General features: G+C 45.8%; 1 protein-coding gene across 4 annotated transcripts in view; it reads left to right on the top strand.

The window, feature by feature from the left end:
* LOC109903954 (Ral GTPase activating protein catalytic subunit alpha 2) overlaps positions 1 to 19,359 on the top strand; it is a 137,794-nt gene that overhangs the window by 27,287 nt on the left and 91,148 nt on the right. For all 4 annotated transcript variants that reach the window (XM_031788261.1, XM_031788265.1, XM_031788263.1 and 1 more), the window contains exons 2-4: positions 3,219 to 3,329; positions 9,333 to 9,382; positions 18,648 to 18,705. In XM_031788261.1, the coding sequence (XP_031644121.1) occupies positions 3,219 to 3,329; positions 9,333 to 9,382; positions 18,648 to 18,705 (219 nt within the window). The remainder of the gene's footprint in view (positions 1 to 3,218; positions 3,330 to 9,332; positions 9,383 to 18,647; positions 18,706 to 19,359) is intronic.

Genomic DNA, 19,359 nt, shown 5'->3' with positions numbered 1-19,359 from the left:
CAGCAGTATATACACACGGTATACAGCAGTATATACACACGGTATACAGTAGCCAGTATATACACACGGTATACAGTAGCCAGTATATACACACGGTATACAGTAGCCAGTATATACACACGGTATACAGTAGCCAGTATATACACACGGTATACAGTAGCCAGTATATACACACGGTATACAGTAGCCAGTATATACACACGGTATACAGTAGCCAGTATATACACACGGTATACAGTAGCCAGTATATACACACACACACGGTATACAGCAGTATATACACACGGTATACAGTAGCCAGTATACACACACGGTATACAGCAGTATATACACACGGTATACAGCAGTATATACACACGGTATACAGCAGTATATACACACGGTATACAGCAGTATATACACACGGTATACAGTAGCCAGTATACACACACGGTATACAGCAGTATATACACACGGTATACAAAAGTATATACACACGGTATACAGTAGCCAGTATACACTTCCTCAAAATAGTCGGAATTCATCTGGTCATTTTAAGAAATCTGTCATAAATTGTGCCGTTTTTGCAAAGGATATCTTAGTTGCACAATTTTGCATCTGACTCGGATGTTTGGTGCAGTATTTCTCAAGTGAACAAAATGTGAACGAGTTCTCTCGTTGAATGACAGCAGGCACATTATTGAAGAATTCCTACGGTTGACCAATTGCCAATGGGGACATAGACTTGGGCGTTTGACTTGGGCTTGCCTTGAGAGGAAAAATACATCAAATGTGTGCCCGAACAGCCCCCCAAAAAACCTTGCTGAAGTCCTAAACAAACAAAAACGTCACAATGTTGTCATAATATATGCACAAACTGTTCCGAACTGTTTTGGCTGGGAAGCATGCAGACGACTTAAAGCAGACACTGAGTTTTGTATTGATGGACTGAGGTGTGTGTGTGTTCTAAGTATTTTTTTATTTGATTTATTTTACCTTTATTTAACCAGGTAGGCAAGTTGAGAACAAGTTCTCATTTACAATTGCGACCTGGTATGACAGCGTGGTGTGAACTTAAAGGACAGTGATTTAGCTCAGTGACTGCATACCAGCACCAGCATGCCAAATGAGAGAGGGGGAGATGAGATGGATGTCGGGAGAGAGGCAGTGTTAAACCCCCCCCCCCCCCCAAAGGATTCACAATCTTTCGAAAGTGCTTAGTTTGCTAGTGAACGTGTGCAGGAAAGGGTATTATGCCAGTGTGTTATTAGGAACTGAATGGAATTTCCCTGGTTGTGAAATATGACACTTTGTGTGAAGGAGACTTATTTGCCATGCTGTTGTTTTTAGCACACTGCTTAGGGCAGTCAGGTCAAGTGTGATGTTTAACCTGATCGAGTACTCTCTTATTTTGTAAACATTGCTTAAGGATTTGGAAATCTGTCTATATCTGGTCGGGGATCTGCAGAATGTAATGAAAGGAGGAGTATGCAGGCTGGAGAATGGTCATCTCTGCTCTACATTTTCTTGTGTTGTCATCTCCCCCCCCTAGTCCCAACATTTCACTGATTTATGTGCTACTGTTTTCCCTCTTTTGCTGCCGGTATTAAAAGGACAGTGTCACATGGGAATACTGCTGTATAAAATGGGCTACTCTGCTTCTTCTGCTGTGTTGTTGTTGTTGTTATTATTATGGTTTTAATAGTTAACCTAGTATTGTGGTGCTGCATTTCCACTCTGTTGCAGATGATTGTGAGAATAAGGCCTGATATATATATATATCTTTCGATTCAATCAGAGCTGCAGTCAGATTAACCTGAGAACTAAGGACAAAGAGCAGCTCCGGTCTCATCCAGGACCAGTTACTCTGTGATGGCCGTTGTTTGCCTTTAACTGTGGGCCAGATCCATGGAACACCGGTTCAAACTCTATTGCCAGGGCGATATCCATGATTCTTCATTATCAGTGTTTTAATCTGGGGGCAAACATAAATCACATAAATCACTGTCATTGTCCCACAGTGGCTGGCTGGATACAACTACCAGCAGTCCCCCTGAGCCATTTACTGGAGACTATCTGGGCTAGGTTCGGGCCCCGTCCAGTTGACTGGTGGTTGATGGTGTATTGAACACAACTGAGGACCAGGACAGACTAGAGCCTCAACAGAAGGTGAATCTTAATGGCTCAATTAGGGGGAAGAAGTCTAATTGGTTTACATCCTTATAGGAACATGATGACATTCTAGCGTGGTCGCAGAGCGATGTGCTTTTTGGTCATCTTTGTCATGTTTTTTTTTAGCATGCCAGCGAATACAAGAAGACTTAAAGAATAGATCTGCTAGCAGGCTAGAGCTAGCCAAGACCTACTGTGCATGTATGACTGCTGCTGGTCCTGTTCCCCCAGACATCACCTGAGGTCAACATGCCTCGACCCTGGCCTTGGAAACCTCTACACTCTCTCCCCATCTCCATAACAGATCACCCTCAACCACCAGCACAGCACCGCTCACACACCACACATGGCTAAGAGCTTTTACAGTTTGGTGAGCTATTAGTTTAATTTCAACTAATTTAACAAACAAACAAAGACAAAAAAACATGGTTGAATCAAGGTGTTATGCAGAGGATTGGAGGAGAGTTGTACGGAATGTAGGTTAAAGTAAGGTTGTCCCAGATTCTGAAATTGGAAACAGCTTGCGCTAGTGAAGTCCCGTTGACAGATGTGTAATGGGCCTGTCCTCATAGAGCGAGGCCTACGCTCTCAGTTAAAATTCTATGGCTCTGCCCTCCCCTGTACCTCAGTATGTCCCTGCTCATCAGTGATGCTCCTTGGGGATTCCGTCCTCCACTCAGCCACGTGTATCCCCCCCTTTTAATGATCTGCACCATTTAAACAGACAGCATCCACGGAGTTAACCGCTTTCTTTATAGCATGGTGGGCCAGCCTAATTAGACGTTTTCCCTCTCAAACCCCTTGGTGTGCTGTTATGTAAATCCTCACATCCACTGAATTACGAAGGATGTTTAAGCTTCTGATTTATGTATGACAACATATGTTTGATTGAGACACGGGAGAGAATTATGGATACTCTTCTCACTGGAATCTTACATTGTTAGACTGTAATGGCAGCGATTTTTACATTTTGGCCAGTTTCACTAAACAACAATCCTTGTGTTTTGTTTGTCTGGCAGTTGAAAATTGATCTGACGGTGTGTGTTTCTGTCTGTTTCCTTTTGCAGATATCATTGAGAAGAGTGAATTGAAGACCTTCTTCGAAAGCAACTGTTCGCAGATTTATTTTATCTTCTATGAAAATTTCATTACACTGGAAAGTAACTTAAAGCAAAAAGGTAAGGAAGGGTGTGCTGCCTGTGTGTGTGTTTTAAAACAGGGCCTATGACTACTACCCTAGTAGCAGAGTGTATAACTAGCTGGGTAAACTAACCCAGTATCTACCCCAGTAGTAGAGTGTATAACTAGCTGGGTAAACTACCCCAGTAGTAGAGTGTATAACTAGCTGGGTAAACTACCCCAGTATCTACCCCAGTAGTAGAGTGTATAACTAGCTGGGTAAACTACCCCAGTATCTACCCCAGTAGCAGAGTGTATAACTAGCTGGGTAAACTAACCCAGTATCTACCCCAGTAGTAGAGTGTATAACTAGCTGGGTAAACTACCCCAGTATCTACCCCAGTAGCAGAGTGTATAACTAGCTGGGTAAACTAACCCAGTATCTACCCCAGTAGTAGAGTGTATAACTAGCTGGGTAAACTACCCCAGTAGTAGAGTGTATAACTAGCTGGGTAAACTACCCCAGTATCTACCCCAGTAGTAGAGTGTATAACTAGCTGGGTGAACTACCCCATTAGTAGAGTGTATAACTAGCTGGGTAAACTACCCCAGTATCTACCCCAGTAGTAGAGTGTATAACTAGCTGGGTAAACTACCCCAGTAGTAGAGTGTATAACTAGCTGGGTAAACTACCCCAGTATCTACCCCAGTAGTAGAGTGTATAACTAGCTGGGTAAACTACCCCAGTATCTACCCCAGTAGCAGAGTGTATAACTAGCTGGGTAAACTAACCCAGTATCTACCCCAGTAGTAGAGTGTATAACTAGCTGGGTAAACTACCCCAGTATCTACCCCAGTAGCAGAGTGTATAACTAGCTGGGTAAACTAACCCAGTATCTACCCCAGTAGTAGAGTGTATAACTAGCTGGGTAAACTACCCCAGTAGTAGAGTGTATAACTAGCTGGGTAAACTACCCCAGTATCTACCCCAGTAGTAGAGTGTATAACTAGCTGGGTGAACTACCCCATTAGTAGAGTGTATAACTAGCTGGGTAAACTACCCCAGTATCTACCCCAGTAATAGTGTATAACTAGCTGGGTAAACTACCCCAGTATCTACCCCAGTAGTAGAGTTTATAACTAGCTGGGTAAACTACCCCAGTATCTACCCCAGTAGTAGAGTGTATAACTAGCTGGGTAAACTACCCCATTAGTAGAGTGTTTAACTAGCTGGGTAAACTACCCCAGTAGTAGAGTGTATAACTAGCTGGGTAAACTACCCCATTAGTAGAGTGTATAACTAGCTGGGTAAACTACTCCAGTATCTACCCCAGTAATAGTGTATAACTAGCTGGGTAAACTACCCCAGTATCTACCCCAGTAGTAGAGTGTATAACTAGCTGGGTAAACTACCCCATTAGTAGAGTGTATAACTAGCTGGGTAAACTACCCCAGTAATAGTGTATAACTAGCTGGGTAAACTACCCCATTAGTAGAGTGTATAACTAGCTGGGTAAACTACCCCAGTATCTACCCCAGTAGTAGAGTGTATAACTAGCTGGGTAAACTACCCCATTAGTAGAGTGTATAACTAGCTGGGTAAACTACCCCATTAGTAGAGTGTATAACTAGCTGGGTAAACTACCCCATTAGTAGAGTGTATAACTTGCTGGGTAAGCTTCCCAGTAGTAGAGTGTATAACTAGCTGGGTAAACTACCCCAGTAGTAGAGTGTATAACTAGCTGGGTAAACTACCCCAGTAGTAGAGTGTATAACTAGCTGGGTAAACTACCCCAGTAGTAGAGTGTATAACTAGCTGGGTAAACCACCCCAGTAGTAGAGTGTATAACTAGCTGGGTAAACTACCCCAGTAGTAGAGTGTATAACTAGCTGGGTAAACTACCCCAGTAGTAGAGTGTATAACTAGCTGGGTAAACTACCCCAGTAGTAGAGTGTATAACTAGCTGGGTAAACTACCCCAGTAGTAGAGTGTATAACTAGCTGGGTAAACTACCCCAGTACTAGAGTGTATAACTAGCTGGGTAAACTACCCCATTAGTAGAGTGTATAACTAGCTGGGTAAACTACCCCATTAGTAGAGTGTATAATTAGCAGGGTAATGACGTTTTCAGCTCGTTCAGAGCCGGTGTGTTCAATTCTGCAAGGGGGTTGTAGTTTTCATTCCATGACTTCCCTTAGCTGTTCAAAGCCAATTAGATTAACATAAATTCAGATCTGGTATTGCATTGCAGCAGGTTAATGATTTGAGTGTGCAACCAAGGTGACGATCAGTGATTTTGGGACCATTCAGAGGTGAAAAAGACGAGGCACAAAACCCTAAATCAAATCGAGCTTTATTTATATACTACATTTCAGACATGAATGCAACACAATGTACTTCACAGGAAAAGCTACTTACATTTCTTTTTAAATTTATATATATTTACTACACAACAAACATGAGGATAAAAAACTAAAGAATCACAATAAAAACTGAAAGACTAGAAAAGCTAAAAATGTGTTTTAAGATCTCTTTTAAATATTTCCACAGTTTCGGCCTCCCTCAGGTTCTCTGGCAGGCTATTCCAGAGGCTGGGAGCATAGTAACTAAAGGCTGTCTCTCCATGCCTCTTGGTTCTAGGCTTTGGTAAAGTTAAAAGGCCAGTGCCAGAGGACCTGAGGGACCTACTGGGTAGATAACTTAAAAGCATGTCTGATTTTGAAGATGTAGAGCTTATGTACTACATGTTGAAATTGAATTTAACACCACCTCAGCCCACAGTGGGGATTCTGGGGAACTATAGAAATGTCATTATTTTACGGTTGGTTTCATACTGTTGAAGTCAGAAGTTTACATACACTTAGGTTGGAGTCCTTAAAACTAGTTTTTCAACCACTCTGCAAATTTCTTGTAAACAAACTATAGTTTTGGCAAGTCTGTTGTGTCATGGGCAAAGTAGATGTCCGAAGTAATTTTCCCCCCAAAATTTTACAGACAGATTATTTCACTTATAATTCACTGTATCACAATTCCAGTGGGTCAGAAGTTTACATACACTAAGTTAACTGTGCCTTTAAACAGCTTGTCATGGCTTTTTGACATAATTTGAGTCAATTGGAGTTGTGGATGTATTTCAAGGCCTACCTTCAAACTCAGTGCCTCTTTGCTCTTCATCATGGGAAAATCTAAATAAATCAGCCAAGACCTCAGAAAACAAATTGTAGACCTCCACAAGTCTGGTTCATCCTTGGGAGCAATTTCCAAACGCCTGAAGGTACCATGTTCATCTGTACAAACAATAGTACACAAGTATAAACACCATGGGACCACGCAGCTATCATACCATTCAGGAAGGAGACACGTTCTGTCTCCTAGAGATGAACGTATTTTGGTGCGAAAAGTGCAAATCAATCCTAGAACAACAGCAAAGGGCTTCTGAAGATGCTGCAGGAAACGGGTACAAAAGTATCTATATCCACAGTAAAACGAGTCCTATATCAACATAACCTGTTCAGCAAAACCGTCATAAAAAAGCCAGACTACGGTTTGCAACTGCACATGGGGACAAAGAGCGTACTCTTTGGAAAAATGTCTTCTGGTCTGATGAAACAAAAATAGAACTGTTTGGCCATAATGACCATCGGTATGTTTGGAGGAAAAAAGGTGAGGCTTGCAAGCCGAAGAACACCATCCCAATCGTGAAGCACGGTGGTGGCAGCATCATGTTGTGGGGGTGCTTTGCTGCAGGAGGGACTGGTGCACTTTACAAAATAGATGACATCACGAGGAAGGAAAATTACGTGGCTATATTGAAGCAACATCTCAAGACATCTGTCAGGAAGTTAAAGCTTGGTCGCAAATGGGTCTTCCAAAAGGACAATGACCCCAAGCATACTTCCAAAGTTGTGGCAAAATGGCTTAAGGACAACAAAGTCAAGGTATTGGAGTGGCCATCACAAAGCCCTGACCTCAATCCTATAGAACATTTGTGGGTAGAACTGAAAAACCGTGTGTGTGAGAGGAGGCCTACAAACATGACTCAGTTACACCAGCTCTGTCAGGCGGAATGGGCCAAAATTCACGTAACTTATTGTGGGAAGCTTGTGGAAAGCTACCCGAAACGTTTGACCCAAGTTAAACAATTTAAAGGCAATGCTACCAAATACTAATTGAGTGCATGTTAACTTCTGACCCACTAGGAATGTGATGAAAGAAATAAAAGCTGAAAGAAATAATTCTCTCTACTATTATTCTGACATTTCACATTCTTAAAATAAAGTGGTGATCCTAACTGACCTAAGACAGGGAATTTTTACTAGGATTGAATGTCAGGAATTGTGAAACTGAGTTTAAATGTTTTTGGCTAAGGCGTATGTCAACTTCCGACTTCAACTGTATATTTGTATATCTTCTGTCTGTACACAACAGAATGTGTAAAATGTTCCAGAGTAGAAAGTGTTTATTAGTACAGGGGGTCTCAAGCTTTCTTGCGTCTGGGACCCCTTCTGTGATAGCAAATTCATCAGGTACCTCCTCATAATATCACAACACAACTCTGACTTTAGAGTGCATAAAAAATATAAGCAGTTTTTACCTTGACTTCTGCCGTGCCTGGCCGGACTAATCAAGTCTCGGGTCCTGGGAAAGAACATTTTAAATGCCCCCCTCTTGGCATCAGAGAGAACATTTTGCAGTTTCCAATCTAATTTCCCGCAATTCTACACATGTTGCCTTGGTGCAGAGAACAACATTTTTGGTGAATACAGGAAGAATGGAGTTGACGAAATTAATCAACGATTGAGTGCTGTGGATACCAATATCCCTGTGAGCCTCCCAGGCCCATGTTGTGCATCTCAGGGTTTAAGAACATAAATTATGGATGAATAATATTATATTGTACCCTACAAACTTTTGAGTTTGTTGCTAGCAATATTCCTAAAAAACATCTAAATGCATAATAATAATATTTTCAGATCTGGATGCAGACCTCTGCAGTACTTCTCTTTGGGAAACCCTGGATTAGTATCGCTGGGAGCTAACAATAACCTAGAAAGTGCATCACAGCAACCGTACATTTCCCAGAACCCTCTCCTTCTCAGAACACATACCACACTCCACACTGACATTACTCCTTGAGTTTAGTGCAGGATTCTCAGAGACATGTACTCTAGGTAAACTCGTTTAGATAGAGGGAGGAGAAAAGCTTGATCTGGCCCGTTATCTAACCCAAGGTGGCGCTACACTACCCTCCGATCTAAGTACTTAGTGGGTACGGCACAGCCAGGGGTGGTTTCTGGACAGGGCCTTCTCTACCCCCCCCCCCCCCCCCCCCCCCTGCTGTCAGTCTGTTTGTTGATGAATGGGCTCTGTAACGCACACCCCTCTGTGGGTCTTCTCCCCAAGTCCCCTTCTAGCACTTACTGAGCCCTGCGTGACTACCTCCATGTTTAATGCATGCTCCATCGTAGGGCCTTCAATAATTAACCCCCTCCACTTCCCCCATTCTCACTACTCTTTAAAGCACTGTTCTGATGACATGGTTGAGAGGGATGACTTCAGCTTCCGCGTTGTCCTCCTCACAGCTTCAGACCCAAGCTCTATTTTGATCATGACCTTGGGAGGAAGTGACTGCCGGTATACCAGCAGCTGCCTCGTTGTAGTGCTCATAACTCGTAGAGATATTTTACTTACACACACACACACACTGTGAAGGGTTTATAGTACACAGACAAGATCATGAAAGTCACACAACTGTCAGGGCTTTGGAATGATGAAGTACGTTAGTCACATTCATCCTGGCCCTAGAGAGCTGCAGAGCCTGCCAGTTCTCATCCAAGTCAATATGTCTCACTTCATTGTAAGAGAGAACTCGCATCCCCAGTGTTGTGATCAATTAGGACTTACAAAATTGATCTGGATGATAAGAAGATGCTGGACTACAGAAGGAAGTTTGGAAACCACTGAAGTGAAATGAACTACACATTTCTGACAGGTTCCAAACCCCAATGTTGAACTGTCTTTCCTCTGTTATGGATGAAACTGACTCTTTTCTCTCTTTCAGGGAACAAATCTCAGAGGGAGGAGCTGGACTCTATCCTCTTTATTTTTGAAGTAAGTTGCTGTACCTTTCTGTTCTGAATTATGTTGATGATTCCCTGTCTGATGTCTAGTGACAGTTCCAGCCATAGACATGGATCAGATCTGTCTCTGTGGTTACAGCATTTCAACCTGTTTACTCAGCTCTGCAGTCAGCTGAAGGGAGGGGCCAACACCGTTTCCTTGGTGCTAATTCGACCTGCCTGCCTACTTCCTGAATTGACCTCAAATAGAAAAGGAAAGGTTTTTTTTAAGGAATAAATAAACCCTGCTTGATTGTTTTTCACCCGTGTTGAAGGCAGCACACAGAGATGGCAAAAACCTTGCTGTGTACTGTATTCATTTGCAGGGTTTTTGTTCAGTAGAGATGAGTGATGTGTGGGCTACACGGTTTATAAACAGCTTGACTGATGTCATTCTCCAGTCTGGTGCTTCTCCTGGAGGTTAAAGTCCCCCACCTTGTTTTCCCACTCAAACAGCAGCTCCAGTTTCCAATACAAACAGGCAGTTTCCAATACAAACAATACAAGCTGTCAGTCTCTGGTGGAGAGAAGCTAGAAGAGAGCATATGTCAAGATCCTTTCAGTGGAAATGGAGTCTGTGTGTGTGAGGGAGTGTTCTTCTCACTGTGTCGACAGAGGTCATTCTAGCAGGGCAGGACAGAGGAAGAGGAGCCCAGGGCTGAGGTCTGGACATGGGCCCACTGGTCTCTGTGTGAGATCGAGGCTAAACGGTGTCAGCAGGCCATATACTCTACTCCAGGGACGGGCAACTGGCAGCCACTGTGGCCCCTCATGATGAGTTCAGATTTTTTGTGGCTCCCACTCCAGTCCAAGTTGCCTGTCCCTTCTCCACTCTGTCTGAGAGCTACCCAGACATCTTCAATTTATTATCATTTTACATAAAATGTATCCCCATATGTGGACTGCGTTTGGCTTGTTATTCGCAAACTTATGGGTGTGAGGTGCAGAACATGCTATATATATTGTGCTTTATTAGCATGCTGGTATCGCAGGTGTACGTGATATCCTGTGTTATTGACAGTCGGCTGCTTACAGTCTTTCTCCTGTATTGACTGTTGAGCGAGAACTTCACCAACGGAGTTCAAACTGTATTTGTGATACCTGACTTTCACCTGACTGAACTCCTCTCTCCGTACATTTTAAAAACCTGGGCTCCAGTCAAGCTGACATCCAACCCGGTATTGACAGGAAGTGCTCTCTGTCTGTTCATGTGGCACGAAGCTAGGCTTCAGTCTGGCTTTCTCTGCCTCCCTCCGCAGCATGAGAAGTCTGTCTCCCTCCACACGCGCCCAGTCATATGGCCTCGGATTCCACATGCCTTTAAAAAAAATATTTCTAGGTTATCCTTTGAAAAAGAACTAATATTGAAAGCAGCTTAACCCAAGAGTGTTCCCCTTTAGCCCCGTGTGCTTTTACAGTGTGCCGAGAAGATAAGCTCACTGAGTGGTGTGTACAGGACCGATACGAACAGCTTTGATCCTCAACTGACACACTGTGTTCCCTTCTCTCTGAGCTGCTAGATTAGACATGTGGGATCGTACGTGGCTGTTTATAACAGTACGGACTTGATATACCAGGTCTATCTGCGAGCGTACGCCTGGCACCTATGGGTGTCGTTTTGTGTCCGGCCCCCAAAGAAAGCATTCACTTCACAGTGTAAGGGGATAGATTTGTACAGTAGAAAAGGCCTGGAAATAAGTTCCCAGAAGAAGGTTTTGAAGGTGTGCACAGGTTTATTTCCTTCTGTTCTCAAGGGAGGGCATGTGCCTGTTGTCGGGGCCCTTCTGTGCTGTGTCTTTGTACTCTTACTTTTGGATCAGATTCAAATTGCCGACATCTTGTGCTGGGAACTGCAATGCCCCTAGTAGTGTAGCAGGTCTGTATCATCAGTTTTAGTTAGGCTCGTCCATCAACCATAAAGTCATCCCCAGACAGCACAGAGGTGGGTGTGTGACTGGATGACTGCAAGGATAAAGCCATTAGTGACTCCACACTTTGTGACACACTTTTTAATTCGATTTGACAAACGGGCCAAGAATAAAGAATCTCTCTGCCTTCAATAACCCACTTCCTGAATTCATCCCTGTAAGTCTCCCGATACCTCACTAAAGGTAGCAAGCTCCTAGCTCCAGTTGTCTCCGATCTCCAAGCTCCTAGCTCCAGTTGTCTCCGATCTCCAAGCTCCTAGCTCCAGTTGTCTCCAAGCTCCTAGCTCCAGTTGTCTCCGATCTCCAAGCTCCTAGCTCCAGTTGTCTCCGATCTCCAAGCTCCTAGCTCCAGTTGTCTCCGCTCTCCAAGCTCCTAGCTCCAGTTGTCTCCGCTCTCCAAGCTCCTAGCTCCAGTTGTCTCCGCTCTCCAAGCTCCTAGCTCCAGTTGTCTCCGATCTCCAAGCTCCTAGCTCCAGTTGTCTCCGCTCTCCAAGGAAAGATGAGAAACTAGGCTACAGATTCCCCATCCGTCAAACTAAGACCCCATATCTGGGCCTGCTTGACGTGTCCCCATCGTGTTGTTGTTTTGACCTGGCTGTGCTGTGGAGATGACCTTACTGTCACGGTGGTGCGGTATGTGAGCCCCCTTTTCTGAGGGTGGTTTGGGTGGGGGGGGGGGTCATCCTCTGTGTAGCAGTGCCTGCTAGAGGGGTAATGGGTTTTTCTGTTCTCCCTCAACGCAGCACCCCCACCCCCTGGCGTCGTCTCCCGCCACCTCCCTGCCCTCTCTGTGTGTGGTGGCATTGTCAGGCGCAGCTTGCGCTGTTGCACTGACGTGTAGTGTGTGTGTGTGTGTGTGGTTACACCACAGTATGATGAGGCGCAAGAGAGCCTGTGTACTGCTCTTCATGCCACAGACACAAAATGTCATAGCATACCTGTACGTCTGCCCTTCAATACACCTCCTAACACGCACAGTTAAAGAGTTCAGTAACCAGCCTAATCAATACCTGCCCCTGGCAATACCGAACCGTTGTCTGTGCCGTTCCTTATTCAGTCCATGTTTTGGACAACCTATGAGTGCCACAGTCAAATGCCTGTTTTCTCTTGAATGATCTCACGCACAGATCTAATGCACAACAGCAATGGACCGAGTCCTCTCAGCCAGACGCATCACATTAACTGCGTATCACACGATCAAAGGCAACCGTCAGAGTAGATGTCGCAGCGTGACATAGAAGCTGAGGACAGAGGGCTGCACTACACGCTGCGTGTTTGCTAAGTCATGCTGTGAATACCACCTCTGTTGAACTTGATCGACCCTGGCTGCCTCCCATGAAACACTTGCCTGCCTTCACTCTCAGATTGGCAGTGGGCATAACGGCTGCTTTCTCCCAGCCCTGGCCTGCCTCTTCCCATCACTTCCTCACTTTCCTCTGTGTCTTCACTGCCAAGAGGGAGCAGGCTTTGGCTAGGCCACTGCAGCGGACACTACACACTAGAATAGGTACACACTGACTGCACAGTATCTGCCCCTAGCCTACAAGTGGGCTAATCAGCCAATGACAACGTCCTTGCAGTTGTTCATATGTCGAGGCCACACTGGATGTAGATGCTTTAGGTTGTGTGTGTGTGAACACCTTCCTAATATTGAGTTGCACCCCGTTTTGGCTTTAGAATAGCCTCAATTGGTCGGGGAATGGACTCTACAATGTTGACTCCAATGCTTCCCACAGTTGTGTCAAGTTGGTTGGATGTATTTTGGGTGGTGGACCGTTCTTGATACACACAGGAAACTGTTGAGCCTGTAAAACCCAGCAGCGTTGCAGTTCTTAACGCACTCAAAGCGGTGAGCCTGGCACCTACTACCATACCCCGTTCAGAGGCACAATCTTTTGTCTTGTCCATTCACCCTCTGAATGGCACACATACACAGTCCACGGCTAGTCTCAAGGCTTACAAATGATTCTTTAACCTGTCTCCTCCCCTTCATCTACACTGATTTGAAGTGGATTTAACAGGTGACATCAATAGGGGATCATAGATTCACCTGGTCAGTCTGTGTCGTGGAAGAAGAGGTGTTCATGCATGTTTTGTACAGTCAGTGTAGATACAGAACATCAGCATCAGTCTTCACACTTTTCAACTAATTACAGATCATTTCCTGCTGTACCGACAAATTGCAGCACATTTGAGTAGGTGGATGAGGAACAGTTGAGGAACGCTGTGGGAGAGCGGCACTAAATACAGCAAGTGTATGTAGGTGGAAGTCATGGGACATCGCTCTAGACCTCTGGCGTCATTGTCACAAGACGGGAGCTCTGTGGTCACATGACAGGACTCCCAAACCCACTGACTCATGGTTATTTACCCTCCCTCATGGCAGAGGTGACAGGGTCAGTGGACAGGACATCATTGGAAATTCGTGAGAGGCACACATAAAAATTAAGTTATTTTTGTGTGCAGTACACAAGTTTGAATACAGTGCATTTCAATCATAGATAAAATACAGTTTTGTTGATCTCGGGGTTGTGCGACTGGCTGTGGCCCTGTGATTCTGACCAGGTTAGAGGTTGTGGTACTGGCTGTGGTTCTGACCAGGTTAGGGGTTGTGGTACTGGCTGTGGTTCTGACCAGGTTAGGTGTTGTGAGACTGTCTGTGGTTCTGACCAGTTTAGGGGTTGTGCGACTGGCTGTGGCCCTGTGATTCTGACCAGGTTAGAGGTTGTGGTACTGGCTGTGGTTCTGACCAGGTTAGGGGTTGTGGTACTGGCTGTGGTTCTGACCAGGTTAGGTGTTGTGAGACTGGCTGTGGCCCTGTGGTTCTGACCATGTTAAGGGTTGTGAGACTGGATGTGGTTCTGACCAGTTTAGGGGTTGTGAGACTGGATGTGGTTCTGTCCAGGTTAGGGTTGTGAGATTGGCTGTGGTTCTGACCATGTTAGGGGTTGTGAGACTGGATGTGGTTCTGACCAGTTTAGAGGTTGTGAGATAAGCTGTGGCCCTGTGGTTCTGACCATGTTAGGGGTTGTAAGATTGGCTGTGGCCCTGTGGTTCTGATCAGGTTAGGAGTTGTGAGATTGGCTGTGGTTCTGACCAGGTTAGGGGTTGTGAGACTGGCTGTGGCCCTGTGTTTCTGACCAGGTTAGGGGTTGTGAGATTGGCTGTGGCCCTGTGGTTCTGATCAGGTTAGGAGTTGTGAGATTGGCTGTGGTTCTGACCAGGTTAGGGGTTGTGAGACTGGCTGTGGTTCTGACCAGTTTCGGGGTTTTGAGACTGGCTGTGGCCCTGTGGTTCTGTAACCAGGGGACCTCCGAGTGAAGTGTGTGTGTGTCTGCTTCCCCAGTATCCGGGCAGCGACCTGACTCTGAGCCCAGCATACGTCACCCAGTCCCTGACTCACCACTCTGAGCCCAGCCATCCATCACCCAGTCCCTGACTCACCACTTTAAGCCCAGCCATCCGCCATCCGCCACCCAGTCCCTGACTCGCCACTCTGAGCCCAGCCATCCGTCACCCAGCCCCTGACTCGCCACTCTGAGCCCAGCCATCCGTCACCCGGCCCCTGACTCACCACTCTGAGCCCAGCCATCCGTCACCCGGCCCCTGACTCACCACTTTAAGCCCAGCCATCCGCCACCCAGTCCCTGACTCACCACTCTGAGCTCAAGGTTGCTCTGACCTACAGACTGGGAAAGCCCCAGTCTGTCCAGAATACACTTCAATAGGGTGGTGCTCAGAGGGTTTTTAATATACCTTATTTGATGCAACAAATATGCCTTTGGGTAAAGGAGAGCAGATAGAAAAGGAGAGCTCTGTGAGAGCTAAATTGATGTTACTTTTCTCCACTATTTTTGGATATCAGCCAGCAACTGAACACTGTGGTTGTCTGTGTGTAGACCCTTGGGACTCAGGCCAGCCTACTCTCCAGTCAGTGCTGTAGTATAGACAGGACGGTAATCATGTTATGAAGGCAAGAGGACATGGAGGAGAGGAACGAGCTCGATTTACACAGCTCTCGTGATTTACTGTGCTAGTCTCTGCCGTCGCTCACGGGGGCAGACGATTGGCCGTGATTGATGTCAGTTTAACCGCTCGCTGCAGAGCCGACCCATTAAAATGCTGGGTATGTAAATGTGAATGTTCCAAGTAGGTCATGAATAAAATAATGTCAACCTGTATTGTGGCTGCCCGTCAATACCTCTCCTCTGGGTTAATGGCCTCATCTCTCCCTTCGTCCGCATCAAGGGTGAAAGAGCTCAATGGCTTTTTATTGGCTTGTTTTCTACTAGCCAACATCCTTCAGGAGAATGTACATGGAGCCATTGTGTGTTTTTCCTCCTCTCCGGTTTGGATTAGGATTGTCAGATCTTCTGCAGGAGACTTGTGGTGCAAGTATCAATGCTTATTTACAAGCGTTGGCGCTTGCAAAGTCAATGGTCGTGGGTTCGATTCCCGCCGGGGCCACCCATGTGTCAAAAGGTATGCACGCATTGACTGTAAGTGACTTTGGATAAGGTGTCTGCCAAATAGCATAAATGTCAGCCTTCACCTGACCACTAGAGAGTTTAGATTTGTCATTTGATGCATTGCTGTCGAGTAGTAGTCTAGGCCTTCGTTTTGTAGGTTGCTATTATGGTCTAAACCTCTGGGTATCTATTAGGCAACCGTCACTGGGTTTGCCTTATTTGCCTACTCTGCCTCACTGGCAGTGGGTTGAACTCGCCGGCCCTGTCAAAAACAAATCCTAGCTGATCATTAAAAGGTTTTTTTTTAAGACCTGCTATGAAACGTAAGGGTCAGCGAATTCCGCTTGCTTTGACTTTGACAACAGTGGAATATGTGAATACTGATCGGACTGGTAATCATTAGCTTGAGGAAGAGCTACAGTGTATTGTTGCTGCCACCTACTGGTCAGAGAGTAGTATGAAGCCGTTTCACTAATGCCTTTTTGGTTATATGTGCTACATTGCCTGTCTGAAACGCTTGTTACGATCAAATGTACATATCGCGCAAGCAAGAACTCCGTTTGATAGGCCACTTAACCAATCTGATCAGATCCATATTAGGCCTACTTCTATTTGATAGTCTTATCGGCTGTCATCATTTGAGCTCAGCATCTACTTCTACAAACGGCTGGTGATTTGGTTTCAGTGTAAATGAGTAATCCACTGTTTACACTGTGGGGGTTGGCCTGGAAACATTTTCAGTCTTCCACTGTATGACCGGACATTTTACTGTCACATATTATTTCACTACTGTAGGTGGTGAAGGCCTAGTGATCTACTGAACTGTCCTACACATTTGAGTTATTCCAACATTTTCAATGCAGGTTCACGCGATAGTTGAATTAAATGACAGTGAACTGTGACCCTGCTCTATTCGCCTGCTGTGGCTCTCTGGGCTGTGATGGTCACATGCCTGCCATGCCCGTTCACTCCCAACTCCACTGACTGACTGCCCTATAGAAACTGTCTCTGGCTCATATATGGCTGGTTTAAGAAAAGTTTATTCGTGTTTTCCTGGAAAGTACGCTCGCTCTTAACATGAGTTGAAACTCCACCGAATCCTGTTGACTTATTCACCAACTTTTCTCGTTGTTGCGTCGAAACAAGGATGAGAGACTCCACAGGTGCGGTGTTACATCCTACCAAAGTGAAGCTTAAATCAGTGGGTACAATGACAAAAACAAAGTCTTCAAAGTTCCCCTGAGGCTGTCTGTGAGCGCTGGAAAGCCCTTGTGGGACACCTCTGGTAGAAGTGTATTCTGTGTCATGTACGCCCTGTGGCTGGAAACCTAAGTACGGATCATGTAAATGTGGTTGGAGTCGGACGCGTCCCTCCGTAATACCCCATCTTTATGCCTGGAGTACGTCTCCAGATTAGAGTAACTCAGTCAGCCCGCTCTGCTCAGCCCCTTTGTCAGGCTCACAGTGCTTCATATCAGCCAGTAAAGTCCCATTGTTGCGGCTGCCATTCCCACCGCCGCGGGGAGTCTCCCCGCTTCTGCTCTGCATTCCCTGCCTTCCCCTGGACGAAGGGTGGGTGTTACACACACACACACACACACACACACACACACACACACACACACACACCACCCTCCCTCTCTGGAAACCACACAGGCTTAGACTTACCCCCCACTGTTTTACCACCTAGAGTAATGTCTGCATCTCCAAGGAGAGCATCAGTGCTGGGAGCTGGGCATGTCTAATCCCAGCCGGGATCAATAGAAAGGTGCAATAGAGAAGGACATGTATCGTCACGCTCTGGATCAGAGAGGAGTCAACCAGGACACAGGGACACCAGGAGTGATGGCTGTCAGATTTCTGTTTCTATCACTGAGAAGGAGAGGGATTTAGACGGAGAGTGGAGTAGACACGAGGAGAGATGCACAACGAGAGGAGAGGTGGAGGAGGGGAGAAATACAGAGTGGGGGGAGGGTTGATAAACTGAGATGTGCTGTACTCGAAACATGAGATGCGTTTTGGAAGCCATAATGTGGCATGGCTGCTCTCCTCTTGGCTACTGATCCAGGATCTGCTCTCTCTCGCTCTTTCTCTGTGCTCTGCATGTGTGGACTCCCTTCATTCTCTATTTCTCAAGACTCACTGCAAATTCAGTTTGCATGTATAGCTACTGCTGGTGAGGACTTAATGTTCAGAGTCCTCTCTCTCTCTCTCTCTCTCTCTCTCAGATCAGAGCTTTATCATGCAGGCCAGGGTAGGGTTGCTCTACCAAGTGGTTCATCAATTACCCACAATCCACTGGCCATTACCGGACCAGCCGCCACACACTGCACATTCCACAGTGGTGTCCTCTCTTCTCACCCCCCCATAATTCACCCCCCTGTCTCTTTTTTTATCCCCCCAGAGGGACCCAGTTAACCCCTCCCTCAGTGTAGGAGTAATTATAGCCTGCTGAAAGGTCACACGCTCTAATTGAGTTGTAAATTTCATGGTTGGCGAGGTGATGACATTTCCAGCGTTGTCCCGTGTCACCGGGGCCACCCCTATAGCAGGCCAGAGACACACGGAGGAGGAGGAACGGACAGCAGTGACTACTGGTTGACTGACAAGGCTGCTATGCTTTTTTAAAGTGGGCTCTGTTTAGGATGTATGGCTGAGCAGCTTAGCAACATGGCCCTGTCTAGTGTGTGGTGTGCAAATGTGACTTGTTTAAAGCCTATCGAGTAAAAATAATTCTGTCCTCTCTCCATCTGTGATCAGGTTTATCTGCTCTGTCTCTGTGTTCTGATTTGTCTGTACGGAGAAAGACACTTCAGGCATTTGTGCTAATATTTTACACGCTCCTTCCCATCTTCTCCAGAAAATTCTGCAACTTCTACCAGAACGAGTCTACAGTCGATGGCAGTTCCACAGTATAGGTATGTCCAGTGAATCAGCTGTTTCTAAGTTGGTACTCACTCTACCCTCCTTGAATAGGCCTACAGTGGTAATATTTGCATTCTTCCGCATGGGTACATTAGTCAAAGGTCTGTCCCCTCCTGTGTTACGACAACCACTGAAATAAACCACGGAAGCATAGATTATCAGCACAACCACTCTTTAACAGTTTGTGTGAGAAGAAAATAATTAGTCGCGGAAGGCGAGGTAAATGAAAAATGCAAATGAGAGCTTCATTTGAAATGCAAATTGGTAATTGAATTATGCGTCGCTCGGTTTCAGCCTCGCAAGCAGCGATAACCTCAATTATAATCTTCTGTTTGTCAGCCGTTTCCCTAAAGCGACGAGGCAGAGATCGTCGCCACGGATCAACCCCTGGGGCTTATTGCTCCCACTATGGAGGCTCATCTTCCCTCGGCAGCCCACAAACACGCTCCCTAGTCCACAGAACACCAGCTAAAACCTGTCCCTCCTTCCCTAGCCTCATGCTTAAGGAGTCACCTCACCTAGACAACTGTTGCCTATCATTGACCCTGCTGCCCAAAGTAGGTAGAGGACAAAACTCATTAGCAACACGGACAAGGAACGCCATAAGCTGTAGAACTTATAGTCAGATGCAGAAAGACAGGGCCCAG

This window comes from Oncorhynchus kisutch, linkage group LG14, assembly GCF_002021735.2.
Source record: "Oncorhynchus kisutch isolate 150728-3 linkage group LG14, Okis_V2, whole genome shotgun sequence".
Taxonomy (NCBI): Eukaryota; Metazoa; Chordata; class Actinopteri; order Salmoniformes; family Salmonidae; genus Oncorhynchus; species Oncorhynchus kisutch.
This window is presented reverse-complemented; position numbering and strand designations above follow the sequence as displayed.